The sequence below is a fragment of the Phragmites australis genome, chromosome 2 (genome assembly GCF_958298935.1).
Source record: "Phragmites australis chromosome 2, lpPhrAust1.1, whole genome shotgun sequence".
NCBI lineage: Eukaryota > Viridiplantae > Streptophyta > Magnoliopsida > Poales > Poaceae > Phragmites > Phragmites australis.
In genome coordinates, this window is record NC_084922.1 from 45375097 (window position 1) to 45391138 (window position 16042).

General features: G+C 43.4%; 2 protein-coding genes across 5 annotated transcripts; both read left to right on the forward strand.

The window, feature by feature from the left end:
• The first annotated feature begins 7797 nt into the window (after positions 1-7797).
• LOC133910169 (bZIP transcription factor ABI5 homolog) lies at positions 7798-11509 on the forward strand. 3 transcript variants are annotated; one of them, XM_062352682.1, is made up of 5 exons: positions 7798-8010; positions 9449-10533; positions 10649-10720; positions 10827-10856; positions 10993-11509. In XM_062352682.1, the coding sequence occupies exons 2-5, from the start codon at positions 9526-9528 to the stop codon at positions 11080-11082; spliced, it is 1200 nt and encodes a 399-aa protein (XP_062208666.1). In that variant the 5' UTR covers positions 7798-8010; positions 9449-9525; the 3' UTR covers positions 11083-11509. The 3 variants fall into 3 exon arrangements, with proteins under 3 accessions (XP_062208666.1, XP_062208665.1, XP_062208664.1); XM_062352681.1 differs by having other exon boundaries at positions 10649-10856; XM_062352680.1 differs by lacking the exon at positions 10993-11509 and having other exon boundaries at positions 10649-10971.
• A 1624-nt stretch (positions 11510-13133) lies between these two features.
• Positions 13134-15623, forward strand: LOC133909213 (uncharacterized). Of its 2 annotated transcripts, none has more exons than XM_062351543.1 (3): positions 13134-13434; positions 13926-14471; positions 15143-15623. In XM_062351543.1, the coding sequence occupies exons 2-3, from the start codon at positions 13928-13930 to the stop codon at positions 15376-15378; spliced, it is 780 nt and encodes a 259-aa protein (XP_062207527.1). In that variant the 5' UTR covers positions 13134-13434; positions 13926-13927; the 3' UTR covers positions 15379-15623. The 2 variants fall into 2 exon arrangements, with proteins under 2 accessions (XP_062207527.1, XP_062207528.1); XM_062351544.1 differs by lacking the exon at positions 13134-13434 and having other exon boundaries at positions 14085-14285; positions 14390-14471.
• The last annotated feature ends 419 nt before the right edge of the window (positions 15624-16042 follow it).

Below are 16042 nucleotides of genomic sequence, written 5' to 3' on the forward strand. Positions count from 1 at the left end.
CAATCAATTTCCATCTTTGGTACAGTAATGCGATGAATCTCAATCTTGTTCTTTTCTATCTTTTGTCATTTGCAATAGACAATGGTAATGATGACTTAAATATTGCAAATGACAATGATCTTACTTCTGTTGAAGATACAAATGGTTACACTTCTGTTGAAGATACAAATGGTATTGTGTTCTCTTTAACTATGTTATGTGGTCTTTTTAATTCTGTTGTATTCTTTTAGAAAAACTAACTTATTTGTTTTTTAACTATGCTGTCATAATTGTTTAATAGATAGCACAACCAAACGGAGAAGAGACCATTACAGTGATGACACTAAAAGATCCATATACGCGATGCTTTTAGAGAGAACATCTCCCGGCATATTGCATCATGGAGTAACGAGTTCAATAGCTGCAGATACAAGTATTCCCAGGAGAGTCGTGCAGCGTATATGGGAGAAAGGGAACCTAGCAGGGGGAGTTCACGGTGTTGTTCGTACAAGGACAGAAGTTGGCGGACGTAAGCGAGTAGAAATTTCCCCCGATGCCATTCGTGAGATCCCTCTTTAGTCTCGCACAACTATACGAGATCTAGCAGGTGCATTGAACATGCCAAAGAGCACAATATTCAAGCGTTTGAAGGAAGGTAAAATAAGGTGTTATACTAATGACATAAAACCCTCATTGACGGATGAAAACAAGACAGCTCACGTGCGGTTTTGCATTTCAATGCTAGAAAGCCGTAGCATACCCCACGAACCAACATTTAAAGAAAACTTTAACATTGTGCATATAGATGAGAAATGGTTCTACAGAAAGAAGAAAACTACGAAATATTACTTGGCGCTAGATGAAGATAGACCGCAGCGTAGCATAAGAAACAAGAACTTCGTTGAAAAGGTCATGTTTCTCATAGCAGTAAGTCGACCTAGGTACGATGAGTATGGTAACGTCACATTCTCGAGAAAGATAGGCATTTTCCCTTTCATCCAAAAAGAGCCAGCAAAGAGGTCAAGTGCTAACAGGCCTTCAGGGAACATGATTACGAAAGCGATGACATCGGTAACGAAGGACATAAGTAGAGAGTTTCTTGTTAACAAGGTATTGCCAGCCATCAAAGATAAATGGCCAACTAAGGAAAGAGGCAGCTCAATCTTTATCCAACAAGACAACGCTAAAACACACATTGCCATCGACGATGAAGAGTTTTCTAGTCTTGCACAAGAAGATGGTTTCAACATCCATTTGATGTGTCAACTGCCTAATTCTCTTGATACAAATGCCTTAGACCTTGGCTTTTTTGCAGCTATTCAAGCATTGTTTCGTAAGGGCTCTCCTAGCAACATTGAAGACATTGTAACCAAGGTTGTGAACGCATACAATGATTACCCGATTGATAAATCTAACCGAGTATTTCTCACTCAACAAGGCTGCTTGATAGAAATTATGAAAGATAAAGGGGACAATCAGTATGGTATTCCTCATATGAAATGCAAACATTGGAGAGACTCGAGGAGCTTCCAAGGACATTGCATTGCGAGACGAAGATTGTTAAAGAAGCCTTAGATTTCCTAAGTTAGATCATTCTATATGCAATGATCATTATGTAATTAGCTCTCTTTTTATCTAAACAAATGCATATCTTCATCGATCATGTTTCAAAGGACTATTAAACCAAAACATCCAAACCATAATTAACAATGAACTCAAAAGAAATAAGGGAACATGATTTTCAGCATCACGTCACAGATCTCACTCCGCGCCATTTTAGCTTCCCGTTCAGCCACCCTCTTTCTTGCCTCCTCCATTTCAGCTTCCTGTTCAGTGTCGACGTTGCAGTCAAATGATTCATTAACCACCATGTCGTCTGCAAGAGAGTAAGGGATGCAAGTTTCACCTGCGAGACAATCCTGCATGTACGCCATGTCAGCGAAGTCAGAAATGATGTCATCAGCTTGATCTACGCAGTCAATGGAGTCTAGCATGTACACCATGCCATCATGCAAGCACACTTGCACGTGCCCGCGAGCTCAGTGCACTCCCTGCGAGCTCTGTTCCTACCACGAGATCGTCGTCCATGTCTGCCTCGTCACTGCTTCCATCCTCGAAGTCCAACACAATCATGTTGTAGCCCACCGCCATTGCCCTATCCTCGCCCACCGCGACATCCGAGCCCGGCGAGCTCCACAACATCCACGACTGGCGAGCTCTGCACCCTCTATTATGGGAGACGAGAAAGAAGGAAGGGAGGCCAAATAGATGCACCTTGCTCTGAGTCTGCTTGTTTTCCACAACGCCTTGCTATATCGATGAGGAAGGTGCATTCAATGAGGGGTACTACGAGAAGGAGATGTAGATGTGCCTTGTAGTTCTGGACAAACCAAAAAAACAGACGCGCCTTAGCGATTTGGACAAAGGGAGTATGACAAGAAACTGTATGTTTATTTTAGCTTCGGATATAAAAGCTGAAATAAATAGGCCCTTAGTTATATGCCAATGATTGCCAATAGTTAACTTATTAAAAAATGGTAACGTTAAATTTTTTTGGCAAGTATTTGGTTTGTTCTTAAATTTTGTTAAGATTCTTTACTCCGGAGTTCATTTCCTCACCAAAAGATAGGCGAACCTAAGGATGACCAAATTGATGGCCAAACTTTAGTAAAGTTTGGTGGAGCAGATTTGGAGTCAAACAAAACAGCCTCTTGGTTTTGGTTTGTGACCAAAGTTGTAGCAGTATCACATTGATATATGCGTGGTGGTGTCGGCTCAACTTTTTTTTTAAAAGAGTAAATTACACAAAACTACAAATACTTTTAAAAAATTATCGTAAAACTACAAATTTAAGCAATAATTTGACAAATTTCAGATTTAGCGTCAATTTTATAGCAAAACTACAGATATTTTAATAAAAATATCATAAACTACATATTTAAGCAACAATTTTATAAAACTACAGATTTAACATCGATTTTATAGAAAAACTACATATTCTAGAGGAGTTGTTCCTAGCCCTGTTACCATAATGACCGGACCCATCTTTTAGTCTCATAGCAGCTATCAGCTCATAAAACGGATCATCCGAGAGTTTATGTGACTGCAAACGGGGCTCATTCTTTAGGTTAACATGTATGCGACATAATCTATAGTTTTACAATAAAATCCATGTTGAATTTATAGTTTTATGAAACTATTACTTAAATCTGTATTTTTACGATTTGCGATAATTTTATCAAAGTATATATAGTTTCATGAGCTCTCGGACGGTCAGTTTCATGAGCTGACAACTGTTGTGTGACTGCAAGCGGCGCCTGATCATCATGGTAACGAGGCAAGGAACAACTCCTTTAGAATCTGTAGTTTTATGATAAAATAGACGCTAAATATGTAGTATTATGAAATTGTTGTTTAAATCTATAGTTTTGCAATAATTTGCCAAAGATCTATAGTTTTGTGATAAAATTAACACTAAATCTATAGTTTTGTGAAACTATTGGTTAAATTTGTAGTTTTACAATAATTTTATCAAAATATTAATAGTTTTATGAAATTTACTCTTTTTCAAAACATCTGCCAGCTCATCTTTTTCTTCCCAACTCTTGGATAAAAGTTCAACATGTCTGAAAGGTGTTAGGGCAGCTATTGAGCACGACATGGAAATTTTGTGGTCAAGACGGATTGTGAGGATCCATTTAAATTATATTCAAATTAATCACCAGCGCGATCATTTGGTACGATGAGAGTTAGCCCATGCATGTCTTCCGACGCGCCGCGTGCTAATCCATATCTCAGCACAAAGATCGTAACCACCAATGATTAGTCCGAATTCAATTCCAACAGTCCCGATATATGTGCGTTGATAACTCTCAGGAAAGCTATTACCCATAAATACCTTTTAACAATATGAATATCACAACGTGAAGATTACTAGGATTCAAAAGATTACAAGTTGATACATTTAACAAAAGACAATGTTTCATCTAGTGCAGACATATATACATCCGCAGCGCAAAACACAACTAAAGAAACAAAACCAGTTGCACCATTTGCCCACAAGGCCAATAACCGGGATTAGAGTAGCATAGCTGTTGCTCACCACCACACCGCTCTCGATGGGAGACAAGTAGCTGGCACCTAACTTCACTTGAAAAGAAAATAAGTAGCGTGAGTATGAAGGTACTTACAAAACTTAATCCATAATGGATACATATAATAACCCGACTTCAAGGATTATGCATTTGGATGAGTTAGCAAGGAATCGATCATGAGGTTAATAGATTCATATACAAAAGGAATTTTGACACAAAATGTGAGCATCTATACTTAATCACATATATCCTTCTATCCTGAAATCCATAATAGAAACATATTTATAATAGAACCATCTTATCTCATCAATAGCCATCACCAACTATTTCCTAACATACAATACCATCATCCCATATCGACACTCTACGACTACTACAAATGGACAAAAGCATGCTTATAACCGAGAGCATGACGATTCAAATTGTTCTTACACCCTGCAGAGGGTACATCTTTACCCACACGACTCGAGGACTATTCGACTTGTGTGACCACACGGGTCCACACAAGGGGGTACTCATGTCAATATTTTTCAAGTAAGTCCCAACTGTTTGAACAAGCGCCTCTAGGTGCATGGGTCATCTCGAATTACTCTAAAAGCAAAGTAAATACTCCTACAAGCTTATTATGCCTATAACACCTGAGACGTGCAAGCTAAAGGGTTACAACTACACGAGGTATTCGGCTCATCCTTCCCATAATCAGATATGTTGTTAGTACAGAAAGTGCTAGAGCCAACTGTAACAACGGTCGATGCTTAAATGATGCAAGCAGCCTATAACATCTGAGTTCCTCTCCCTAGCACCGCCCAAATCTTGCCTCATCCTCACAACTCATACTTCTCAATATCATCATTATCCTTTTGAACAATAAATAAGCTCTAAGCTCATGAATAATGGTTGAACCACTGATCGACTTCTATCGAGTACATATGCATTGCTAAGCATTTCGGCCAACCTTTTAAGTTAAACATCAACAATATTCTACCCAGGTTACAAGGATAAGGATCATCAACAAGATCAAGGTAGAAATAGTGCAGCAATATAGATACTACCCATATAACTCACCATTGAAACTCTAACATACATATCTTACATAAGCAGTAACTTATCAATTTAGACACCACATGATCCAAATTATGAGGTGAAATATGCTTAGATGTTTGCTTGCTGCTCTGCTTCAAAACGAGATCAACCCCCAAAACCTTCTCGTGAAAACCCACTACTCTCCGGCTCGACGATCACTAAAAGAGGAGAATGTATCGCAATAAGCATGATGAAATGCTATAAAATAATTTATATGATGTGTGCCTATGAAAATATTTATAAAAGAACGCTCAGACGATTGGGTAGAAGAGGTTTACACGTCGGACAAGACAACCTAAGGGTACTGTGATCTAGGTGGCTAGCGGTCAGACCACAGATGGACAAAGAGGAAAATAGCTCTAAGTAGATCTAACGATTAGACTAGGAGGGTTGGTGGTTAGACCGCAACTGGCAGTCAGAACGACCAAACAGCGGTCTGACTCATGACTATGGAGTCTGAAATGGAACTAATTGGCTAAATTTTCATCCTGACAGTTAGACCATTAGGCCTGATCGGCAGCGCCTCCATAAGGCCACCGACGAAGGCTCCAGCGACGCCTTCGAACATGAAAGGTACCAATACGCACTAGGAGACTAGTGAAGTTCTTTTAGGGTGGGTTGGACAACATTCACCGAGTTAAACTTTAAGCTCCATGGAGAGATCTAGTCTAGGGTGGAGCTCGAGTCTAAACGAAATAGGGACTAATTAGGGCACGAGAATGACGGGAAAATAGTACGAGATGTCTCACCTTAGCGTAGGGAAGCTTTGTATTCGAGGGGATCAGTCTAGGGAAGCTCTGATTTGGAGGGAAGCTCTGGTTTGGAGACCGGGCTTTGGGATGGTGTACGGGGTTGGGGTGGAGGAATGGCATGAGCTTGAGGAAGCCATCTCCATCGATCTTCGGTCGTCATGGTAGTCGAGATAGAGGTCTCCTCTCTCTCCTTTGGCTTGGGTCTTGCTCTGGCAAGGGAAAAACTTGGGGACGAGTTTGGGGACGATGTGGGGGACTCATGGATGACCATCTCTTTCAATCTTCGGCCTATGTTAAGCTCAAGGTGGGGGATCTTCCCTCTTCTCCTCTCTTTCTCCCTCTCTCTCTCTCTCACACACACACTCGTGTTTGGGGAGAACAAATGAGTGGACGAGTGGATAAGAGTTGGTTGATGGTTTTAAGTGGACGTTCTGGGTTCTGGCGGTCAGACCATGAGAAGTCTCAGTCAGACCGCTCAGGAAAAGAGGCTCTTGGGGTTCTGCACACCTCTGGCGGTCAAACCGGTAGGTGCACAGTTGGATCGCCGCGGGGAGATCTTTTTCCCGGTTTCTTTCTAAAGGGTTTTAGGTCTTCCTAGCCACTGCCAAACTATTTCCACCCAAAGTAAATACGGTAGAAACGCATATAAATTGAAGATATACATTTTTGAAACATTATTGAACACTTAAAAGATGATTTTAAGACGCTATGATGCTTATGCACGCTAAATGACTATATTATGATTTTTGGGACGTGACACGGATACTCTTGTGGTGAAACAAGAAGTTACATCGACAACTAGGTCTATCAAAAAAATCCAGAGCTCGTAAGCTACTCAAACTCAACTTGCTAAAAGTTTGTTTCGAGATCAGCTCATCTAAGATTTGAGTTGAGCTTGAGCCTAGCTCAAAGCTCGCGAGCTCAAACAAGCCGAGATGGCTTGAGCTCGCGAGTCTATTATTCTCTTCAATAATTTAACAATTTATATACTTGATTAGGAATAGAAAAGAAAATTTATAAATTTTAACTATTAAAGATCCTACTCAAGTCGAGCTCGAGTCTGTCTGTAGACTCAGTCGACAACTCAGGCTTGCTCGAGCTTGGTTCAAGTTTCTGTCAAACTCGAGCTTGGCTCATTGATAGCACAATCCTATTTTGTGAGTTGCACAATTTAGTGTGACTTAATTTTACTAATCCTTCTACTGTGTTTAGTCCTAATGTAACAGGATTGCGCATGCTCTAGCTGCGCTTGGGGTCGGAAGTGTCCTGTGGGGGCTGTTCATATGTTAGACAGCATGTCACATTATATGCGGCAAGTTCCCGTTAATGGAATGCTTCCTTTGGAGAGAAATTTTATGGGACCAGGTTTTTTTAGAGATCCATACAGCGTTGTGACATGTGTCCCCATATATATAGATATGCATACGTATGGACCGTGTGATCGTACATGTACGATACAGATGAGAATCTCACGGAGCTCTTACGCGAGCGCGGATCTCATAAAATTTTTCTCCGCTTCCTTCGGTGTACCCAGCGTTGGCACCGGTGGCGCGCAACTCCCACAATCTGAGGGTAAAAGCAAGGAGATAACGCGTGGCAGACTGTCGCTGCTGCGCCTTCATGGGCACCAGAGCTGACAAAACCCAGAGGCGGAAGTGAAGCAATCAGCATGCAGGGGCTAAGCCGTAGCGGCCCCTCGGGACTCGGAGCCCATCGCTTACCTCCCCACCTCGGAAGGAAAGGATAGCGATTGCCGTGGAAAGCCGACGAGCGCGTTACGTCCAAACGACAGGGGGCAAGCAACGGCAGGCGCGTCTCATCCCCCACGCGGCCACGCATATAAGCATCGGCAAAATGGCAACGCACTTACGCACATGTCTACCTAATTGCCTCCCGTTTCGGCGCCCACACGCAGCCAGCCCCGGCCGGCCCCCACGCGCACATACGCTCGCGTCCGCGCGGCACGGTTTGCTCCCCGTTCAGCACTCTCCCCTCCGTCACTTCGGCGGTTGGCTTTGCCGCTCGTCAACCTGCGTTGGGCATCGGCTGACGGCCGGGCCGCCGCGCGCTGCCTCGGTGCTCTCTCGCCGGCGTTCGAGAAGGTATGTACCGCGCCGCCCAATCTTTGCTCTCGCTTTTTTCATACCGGCCTGTAGTTGCTCGTAGTACTACTAAGCACTAAGTTGTCTTTCACTGCCGTTTGTGTTTATTTGGGATTGAGTTCGAATGCAAAGTGTTTGTGATGCTGCTTGTTGCGTAATCCATCATTAGAGCTAACATTAATCGGTAGGAATTAGCTCGATGGTGAGGGTGTGACTAAGGTTTTCATTCCTCATCTCTTGCCGTAATCTTGAAGACGCAGTCTTCTCTTGCTGCATGCTTCGCCCTCCATTATATTCCTTTACAGTTGAGGTAGCCCATGCGATGTGAGTATATTAAATAGTGCCATTCATGTGTCGTTGAACCGTAAAAATCTGGCCAAAAAGAAAGCCTACACAATCCATCAAATTCTAGTAGGCACGATCTATATCGCGAATAATGACATAGGACTAAATTTATACAACTTTTGTAAGAGTTTTTCGAGCAAAGCAATGTTTAAAGGGGTGTTTGGGTGTTATCGTACATGGGCCTACAATGGGCCAACATAGGAGTTACGGGACAATTTCATGTTATTGGCCTACCGCGGTATTCCGTGTACAACCTAGATGGTCCAGCCCAGAGTACGACTTGTTCAGAATTGGCCTGCACCTGGGACGACTATTGCTTCAGATTTCACACGAAATGTACACCTGAAATAGTGAAATCTTGTGGCTGCACACTGCACGCGCGCACAGTGAGGTGTCTTCGCAGCGGCCACCGTTGGCTGCCGAACAAACCGCACGCTAAATGCCAGCAACGAGTTCGTCACATCGCGCTTAGCACACGGTTAGCGCTATCCCCACAGAAGCCGTAGAAACACAGTCCAAATCGGCACGCCTCCTAGCAGTCTATCAGCAATGACCTGTTCCCTTTGGGAAACGTCAGGAGAGCAGCGTCACCTGCGCTCTTTGGCTTCTGCCAGAACAGAGCACGCAGGACTCACAGAATCAAATCAAATAGAAGAAAACTCACAGACAAAGGAGCACGAAAATTCATGTAGCGCTACCAGTATCTGCTCTTATGCATCAAAGGATAATAATCTCATGCTGAATGTCCTGGCTGTTTTCTACTGTTTGATAGAGTTGTGCAGCAAAATAGACGTGGAATCATGCTGCACTCGTGCATACCAAAATGGGAGAGTGCAGAAGATCCGTCTTCGAGAAACTGAACGTAACGCACGAAGCATAGATGATAGATCCAAACGAGGAAGTGTCTATCCACCATCCGCCCGCACACAGCCGATCAGAGCCTGAGCGAAGCGCATCAATTGCGCGCCCTTATATTCAAGCGCATGAGACAAGCACCACCAGCACCCGCATCCGGTTGCCTTCAATTCGATGCATCGATGTGGCTATCTATTCTAACCCGCTTCTAATCACCACGCTTTGCTCTCGCATGCAGGCTACAAAATAAGCAAGACGAGCAGCGTTCAAAGACACAGTAGCAGAGTGTTAAAATACTCCTGCAGATTGAGTGAGATGGCGTCGGAGGTGAGCAAGAACGTGAAGGTCCTCAACGAGCAGGAGGTCACCTCGCACCAGCGTGACCAGAGCGTTCGCGCTGGGACCAGCGCTGCTGAGGAGCAGTCGGATCCGTTGGCGCTGCAGTCGTCGATCCTGTCGCTGACGCTGGAGGAGCTGCAGAATTCGCTCTGCGAGCCTGGGCGCAACTTCGGGGCCATGAACATGGACGAGTTCATGGCAAACATATGGAACGCCGAGGAGTTCCAGGCCACCACCGGCGGCTGCAAGGGGGACTTGGAGGAGGAGGCCATGGCAACGGGAACTGGTGAGAGCGGAGGTGGAGGTGCGGGAGGAAGCGGATTGAGCCGGCAGGGGTCGTTCTCCCTGCCGCCGCCGCTGTCCCGGAAGACGGTGGATGAGGTCTGGGCCGAGATCAGCCAGGGGCCGGTGGATGCCCAGGCTCACGCCGCGCCGCAGGCCATGGTCCAGCCGCAGATGGAGATCGGCGGCGTCGCGGCCAGCGGTCGGCAGGTGACGCTGGGCGAAATGACGCTGGAGGATTTCCTGGTCAAGGCCGGCGTCGTCCGAGGAGCCTTCACAGACCACGGCCAGGCAGCCGCGGCGGTCGGGATGGTCCCAGCTGGGCCGATGAGCCACATGCAGCAAGTGCAGCTTGCGGCTCCCATGATGTTCCAAGTGGCGCCGGCCAACGCCGTGTACCCGGTGATGGGTGACGGCATGGGCTACCACAACGGGTACCCTGGGGGCATGGTGGTGGTGCCGCCTCCCCCGCCGTCTCAGTGCGTGGCGGCCGCCGTGAGCCCGGGGTCGTCGGACGGGATGAGCGCGATGACACAGGCGGAGATGATGAACTGCATTGGCAACGGAGGGATGGTTCGGAACGGCAACGCGCGGAAACGCGAGTCCCCGGAGGATGGGTGCACCGAGAAGACGGTGGAGCGCCGGCAGCGGCGCATGATCAAGAACCGTGAATCGGCAGCCCGGTCACGCGCCAGAAAACAGGTGTGTATGGCCCTGTTCGTTTGGTGTATGTCAGCTTGTTGCCTTTTTTGTGGATGGTTCATTTTAGCTTGATTTTTCAGATGGTGACAGACTTTCTGTATTTGAAATGGTGCAGGCATATACCGTGGAGCTTGAGGCTGAATTGAACCACCTCAAGGAGGAGAATGCACGCCTTAGAGCGGAGGAGGTACTGAGAAACAAAATATTGGTCATCTATATTTTTCATTGTTTTTCACTGCTACTATGCATGGATCTGATCAAACACGTCGTCTCTGTTCCATTCTCTTTCGCAGAAGACGATTCTGTTGTCAAAGAAAAAGATGGTATTTACTCCGACCTCAACCGTGTTGTATCTTTTTTTTACACAGTGCTCATCATTCACTTATCGTTATAGTGTAACAATCAACATGTGTGTCAGTGTGCTGACGGAAACATGTCATGGTTTTGTGTTTGTTTCAGCTGTTGGAGAAGATGATGGAGCAGTCAAGGGAGAACGTGAGCGCTAAGGGCGGCCGCGGGCTGCGCCGCTGCGGCAGCTCCATGTGGTGAAATATGGCGCATGACTCGCATTCTGTCATTCCATTTTGCTCGCTCCTACAGAAAGTAATATGGCGGTAATGGTGTTGGAATGGTAGCAGCATCTTAGGCCGTGTTTGTTTGAGCTTCTGTTTTTGAGCTTTTCTGAAAAACTGTGCTTTTGATTTTTCTGAAAAGCTGCTTTTAGAAATAGGTTGTTAACTTTTACAATAAATTTTTGGCTTCTCAAATACATAGCTTCTCAGAGAAGCACATCTTAGCGAGCTTCTCAGCTTTAGTTCATTTTCCTCAGAAACAGACTTCTGGTTTCTTCAGAAATCACTTCTCCAGAACCTTGTTTGTTCTGGCTTCTGGCTTCTGACTTCTGCCAGTAGCAGAAGCAGCAAACAAACACAGCCTTAGTATGTGCTGTGATGGCTGTAAAATCTGCAAGGGCGCCTTAAGTAGAGTTTGTGTTGGCCGGCTTGCTGTATAAGCCGTGGGTTGTACAAACAATAAACCAGCTCTAAGAGAACACAGGATGAGCTCTGTGTTGTTCTCCATGTATATTAACATGGGTAGTAGTCATACTATGTCGCTTGTTTGTGTGTCTTTACACTTGATTTTGATGCACGTGAGCATCTGTATTTTCTCACCTACGTTAAATGGAAAACACGCAGGTTCTTTCACGTAGTGTTTAGTTTACCACATGCTAACTAGAGCTCAGACGACTTTAGGTGATAGGTGTGAATATGTGTGAACGTGCGATGTCCACCGGTGAGTTTAGGAGGGGGGGGGGGGGGGTTGGGGTTAGAGTGAAGCTAGGGGGCGATGACCGGATCGGTAGTGGGTTGCGACATGGCAGTGTCACAAGGCGACAGTGGCGGCATGGGCAATAGGCAGGTTTAGCTCAGGATAAGGAAAATGGAGTGGTTAGCATGGTGGCTGAGCGGTGGGCACGGATCCGATGATAGGAGAGTCATCGGAGATAGCTAAATACGTGCAGGGTGAGGGATCGAGGCAAGGCTCAGCACATAGAGAAAGAAGATGACCGGATATACAAGATAAAGTCCAAGGAAAAAGATGACCAGATATAGAAAGTAAAGTTATGGGCATTAGATCAATATCGGATGGCTTATGTTAAAGAGATATATTTTCAGAGTCTAAAAATTAGCAACCCTTTAATTTACAGGCTCGCTCATTGCTGTTTGCAAGTAGTATGATGTTTTTTTTTTTTGACCGAATGCAAGTATGGTTCTCAGACAGGGCTAGAAGAAGAATGATTTTTTATGTCTATTTTCAATATTTGCAAAAATACATGATCATTCCAAAGTATTACACATCTAAGTTATCGTCATCCGTTAGATATGCAATAGCAAGGTATCGTCTATTCAATGAGTAACACCTTTAAAAAAATAAATGTGTCACCCATTCAACATACAATACCTTTAAAAAATAAAAAAATAAAAAACATTGTGTTCCATTACCCTCAAATTTTAAAATAATATCGAAAGTCATGAATTTTTTTTGAAAAAAGTATATTGTATAGGATGCTGCAATCTATCTCTTGAAAAAATTTCAACTCAAAAATATTACTTATACAAAGTATGAAATTTGCCTTTTTTTTATTTCTCTTTGTGTACGATAAAATTTGCCTTTTTTTATTTCTCTTTGTGTGCGATGAAATTTGCCTTTTTTTTTATCTTTGTACAAGTAGTAGTTTTGTTTGAAATTTTTTAAAGCTAGATCATAGTATTCTCTATGTCATTTTTTTAAAAAAAATTATGGCTCTTTCTATATTGTTTCGAATTTTGAGAGCAATAAAACATAATATTTTTTATTTTTGGGTTTTTTAAAGTGTCGTCCATTGAATATGTGACAGTTCTTCCTATCCAACGAGTAACAGTAGACTAGATGTATAATATTTTGAAATAGATATATATTTTTATAAATATAGAAAAATAAAAATGAAAAAAACGAAGAAGAATAGGGAGTTCGCAGCGTCGTCGGGTCGTCAATGGGCCGGGCGCACCAATAGCCAGGCCGCACTCCGGCCTCTTGATACGCCGCAGGTCCATACGTGGAGATTCCCATCCAGACCAGACCTCAGGCGCACGAGTCGAGATCGCGCGACCACGTCCGGACTCCGGACTCTGTCTCCACCCAGAGAGAGAGGGAGAACGAGGGAGAGTTCCCCACCGAGACCCTAGGTCGGGCGAGCAGGGCAGCGCTCAACGGCGTGCCGCAAGGGGGTAGCGCTTGGGTGCGGCGAGGCGAGGCCGACTGACGGAGGAGTGGCGCTGAGAAGTGGAACCTCCTCTGAAGCTTGGAGTTGTGAGGCGGGCGCGACTCTCTGAGATTTGCAGCACGAGAAGCAGAGAGAAGGTTTTCCTTCCGTCTATGTGATCTGCGAATTGATTTTGTTGCGAATTTTCCTAGATTTGTGGTTCAAGGGAAACTGAGTGAAATGCTCGTTATCGATATAGCGAATTGCTAATTTTTCGAATGTGCGTGGTGTATCGCTGTGTTTTTTTCAGGTTAATCGTGACATATACAGTCTTGAAATGCTAATTTTCAGAACCGTGGATTTCTGAAAATGGTGTATCGTTCATGCACTGGGATGATTGTGAATTAATAAGTTCTGCGTGACTTGAATGTTAAAACATTGAAACCTGAGGAGGGCGTAATGTTGAATGGCATTACCTCATCAAACTAACAAATTTCCTGTACGTTGTGTTTATTGAACTAGCTATATGTTTATAATGGTGAAATTACTCTTAAGAGCCTATCTTTCCTTTTTTCCACTTCTTATTTTGTGATTTTGTGCTGCATCCCTGCTTGGTTTTAGATCTCAGTCAATTTCTAATGATTTGCAGAAATGGGTTGGGGGATATCCAGGTTGATTGGGCTGAAGGCTGCTGTCTTGCTTTCTGTGGCGTATTTTTTCCAGGGACTAGGAATGACACTTGTCTCTTTTCCCCTCATTTACACATCTATGGTTGCAATGCTAATCTCGATGGCTTCCCACCCAGCGGTTGATCTCCCTTTACTCCTAGGCAAGGCATCCGATGGAAGCTTTCCCTTGTGGTCATGGATCATGTTCTCGCCATTTCTTCTTTTCATCCACCTGTTTGTGTTGCTACGGAGATTTGTGAAAAATGAGCCCTTGTACACTGAGATAGCAGATGGATTATTTGTTGGAGGATGGCCTTCTTCAGTTGAACATCTGCCACCAGGTGACCCTGCCGTCATAGATTGCACATGCGAGCTGCCAAAAAGCTCAACCCTATCTAATAATGCATATTTGTGTGTTGCTACCTGGGATACAAGGGCTCCTCAGCCATCACAGATTGAGTCTGCGGTGCGATGGGCTGTGAGAAAGCGGTCTCAGAACAAACCTATATATGTCCACTGTGCCTATGGTAAATATGTTATTCTGCTTCCTGCTTTCTGCTTTTGAACTAGGAACTATGTTGTGTTTCTGTATATGTTTTTCTTTAAAATACTTATATTTATGCTACTGAATGCATTTCTGTAGCTTAGTCATATTAGATAATTGCTGAGACTTGAGAGACATATTTACCTCTGGAGCATGGTTATGAACTATTATATCATGTAACATGCTTTATCGTTATGATTGTTTAGTCTGGATACAAAAGCATGCTGATATGGTTGTTTTTTTTATTTTCATGTCATCTTATGTCATATGATTATTTACCATTTCTAATTTGTTTTTGCTTATCTACGGACAAGAAGTAGAACTGCCGTGCATAAGCTGAACTGCACCTTCAATACATTCAAACCGGATCAATGTTCGCACATATTATGGACACAGATGTTGTAATAGTATCAGAGTTTATTTTAAGAGCCTGTTTGGCCAAGTTAGCTCAGATCTTAAAAGAAAAATAAGCTTAAGTTAGATATGTGCACCCAATTCAACGTTTAGGTTTGGCTCTAAGCTTAAGCCTCTCTGTAACTGATTTAAAAAAAAAACCTCATTGTAATGGCTTATGCATACAACTTTCCGAGCTTATCTAATAGGCCGTCTAACTCTTGAATTTCATCATTTAATAGCGTGTTATATCTGTAACAGGCCATGGCAGAAGCGTCTGTGTGATGTGCGCACTTCTTGTCGCACTAGGATTAGCTGAAGATTGGAAAGCTGCTGAGCAAATGATTTGTGAGAAGCGACCTTCTATTAGCATGAACACTCTTCATCGTAAAAGCTTGGAGGAATGGTCAAAACATTTGCTCCCTTCCTCAAAAAGAAGTGGGGAATCAGATGCGAGTTCTGTTATTCATTCGGATTATAACCGAAAGAGAAATTGAACCGCGAGAAAAAGATTTGTCAGTAACTGCGATATGTAAGATGGAGTTCATCATTTGATACTGCCTACTGCTGCCCTAGTAAATGTCCATGGATCATTCTCTAAGTATCTTTTTGCTGGAGTAGTATGTTGTATGAAGTATATGTACTAAACTCCACTACTGTAGCTTGCACTGCTAGTTGTTTAAGGAATATTTACTGATCCTGCCCCTCATTGAATGCATGCCAGGGAAGTGCTGTTGTCTGACCTTTTCTTTGGGAAACAAGGCTCTGCTGGCCTACTAGGTTATCATTTATAGCTAAATGCCATATGTTTCTCATTTTCAGCAACCTGCATTCAATATCTTTGTTAGGTTCGGTTCTTCACTTGATTTCAAGCTACGCCCTCCGGTCATAAATACTTACATTTTGGACAAGGTCCGGTCAAAGTTTTAACCATCAATAACTCTTGAAATATTTAGTTTCAGAACATGAAAAGTTATATGTGTGGATTTATTTTAAAAAATACTTTCATAATGTCATAAACTTATTAGATTATATAAATTTATTCTAGTTGAAAATAGTGGTCAAAGGTATGCATGGAAGACTGTGCTATGTCCAAAACGCAAGTATTTTTTACTGGATGGAGTAGTGCACAGCTATTCATTACTTTCTTTTGTTGTGTAT

Excerpts from the sequence above, each read along its gene's own strand:
- LOC133910169 (XM_062352680.1), top strand. The coding sequence starts at position 9,526 with ATGGCGTCGGAGGTGAGCAAGAACGTGAAGGTCCTCAACGAGCAGGAG. Across the intron at positions 10,534-10,648 it reads GGTCACGCGCCAGAAAACAG|GCATATACCGTGGAGCTTGA; the intron begins GTGTGTATGGCC and ends GAAATGGTGCAG.
- LOC133909213 (XM_062351543.1), top strand. The coding sequence starts at position 13,928 with ATGGGTTGGGGGATATCCAGGTTGATTGGGCTGAAGGCTGCTGTCTTG. Across the intron at positions 14,472-15,142 it reads ATATGTCCACTGTGCCTATG|GCCATGGCAGAAGCGTCTGT; the intron begins GTAAATATGTTA and ends TATCTGTAACAG.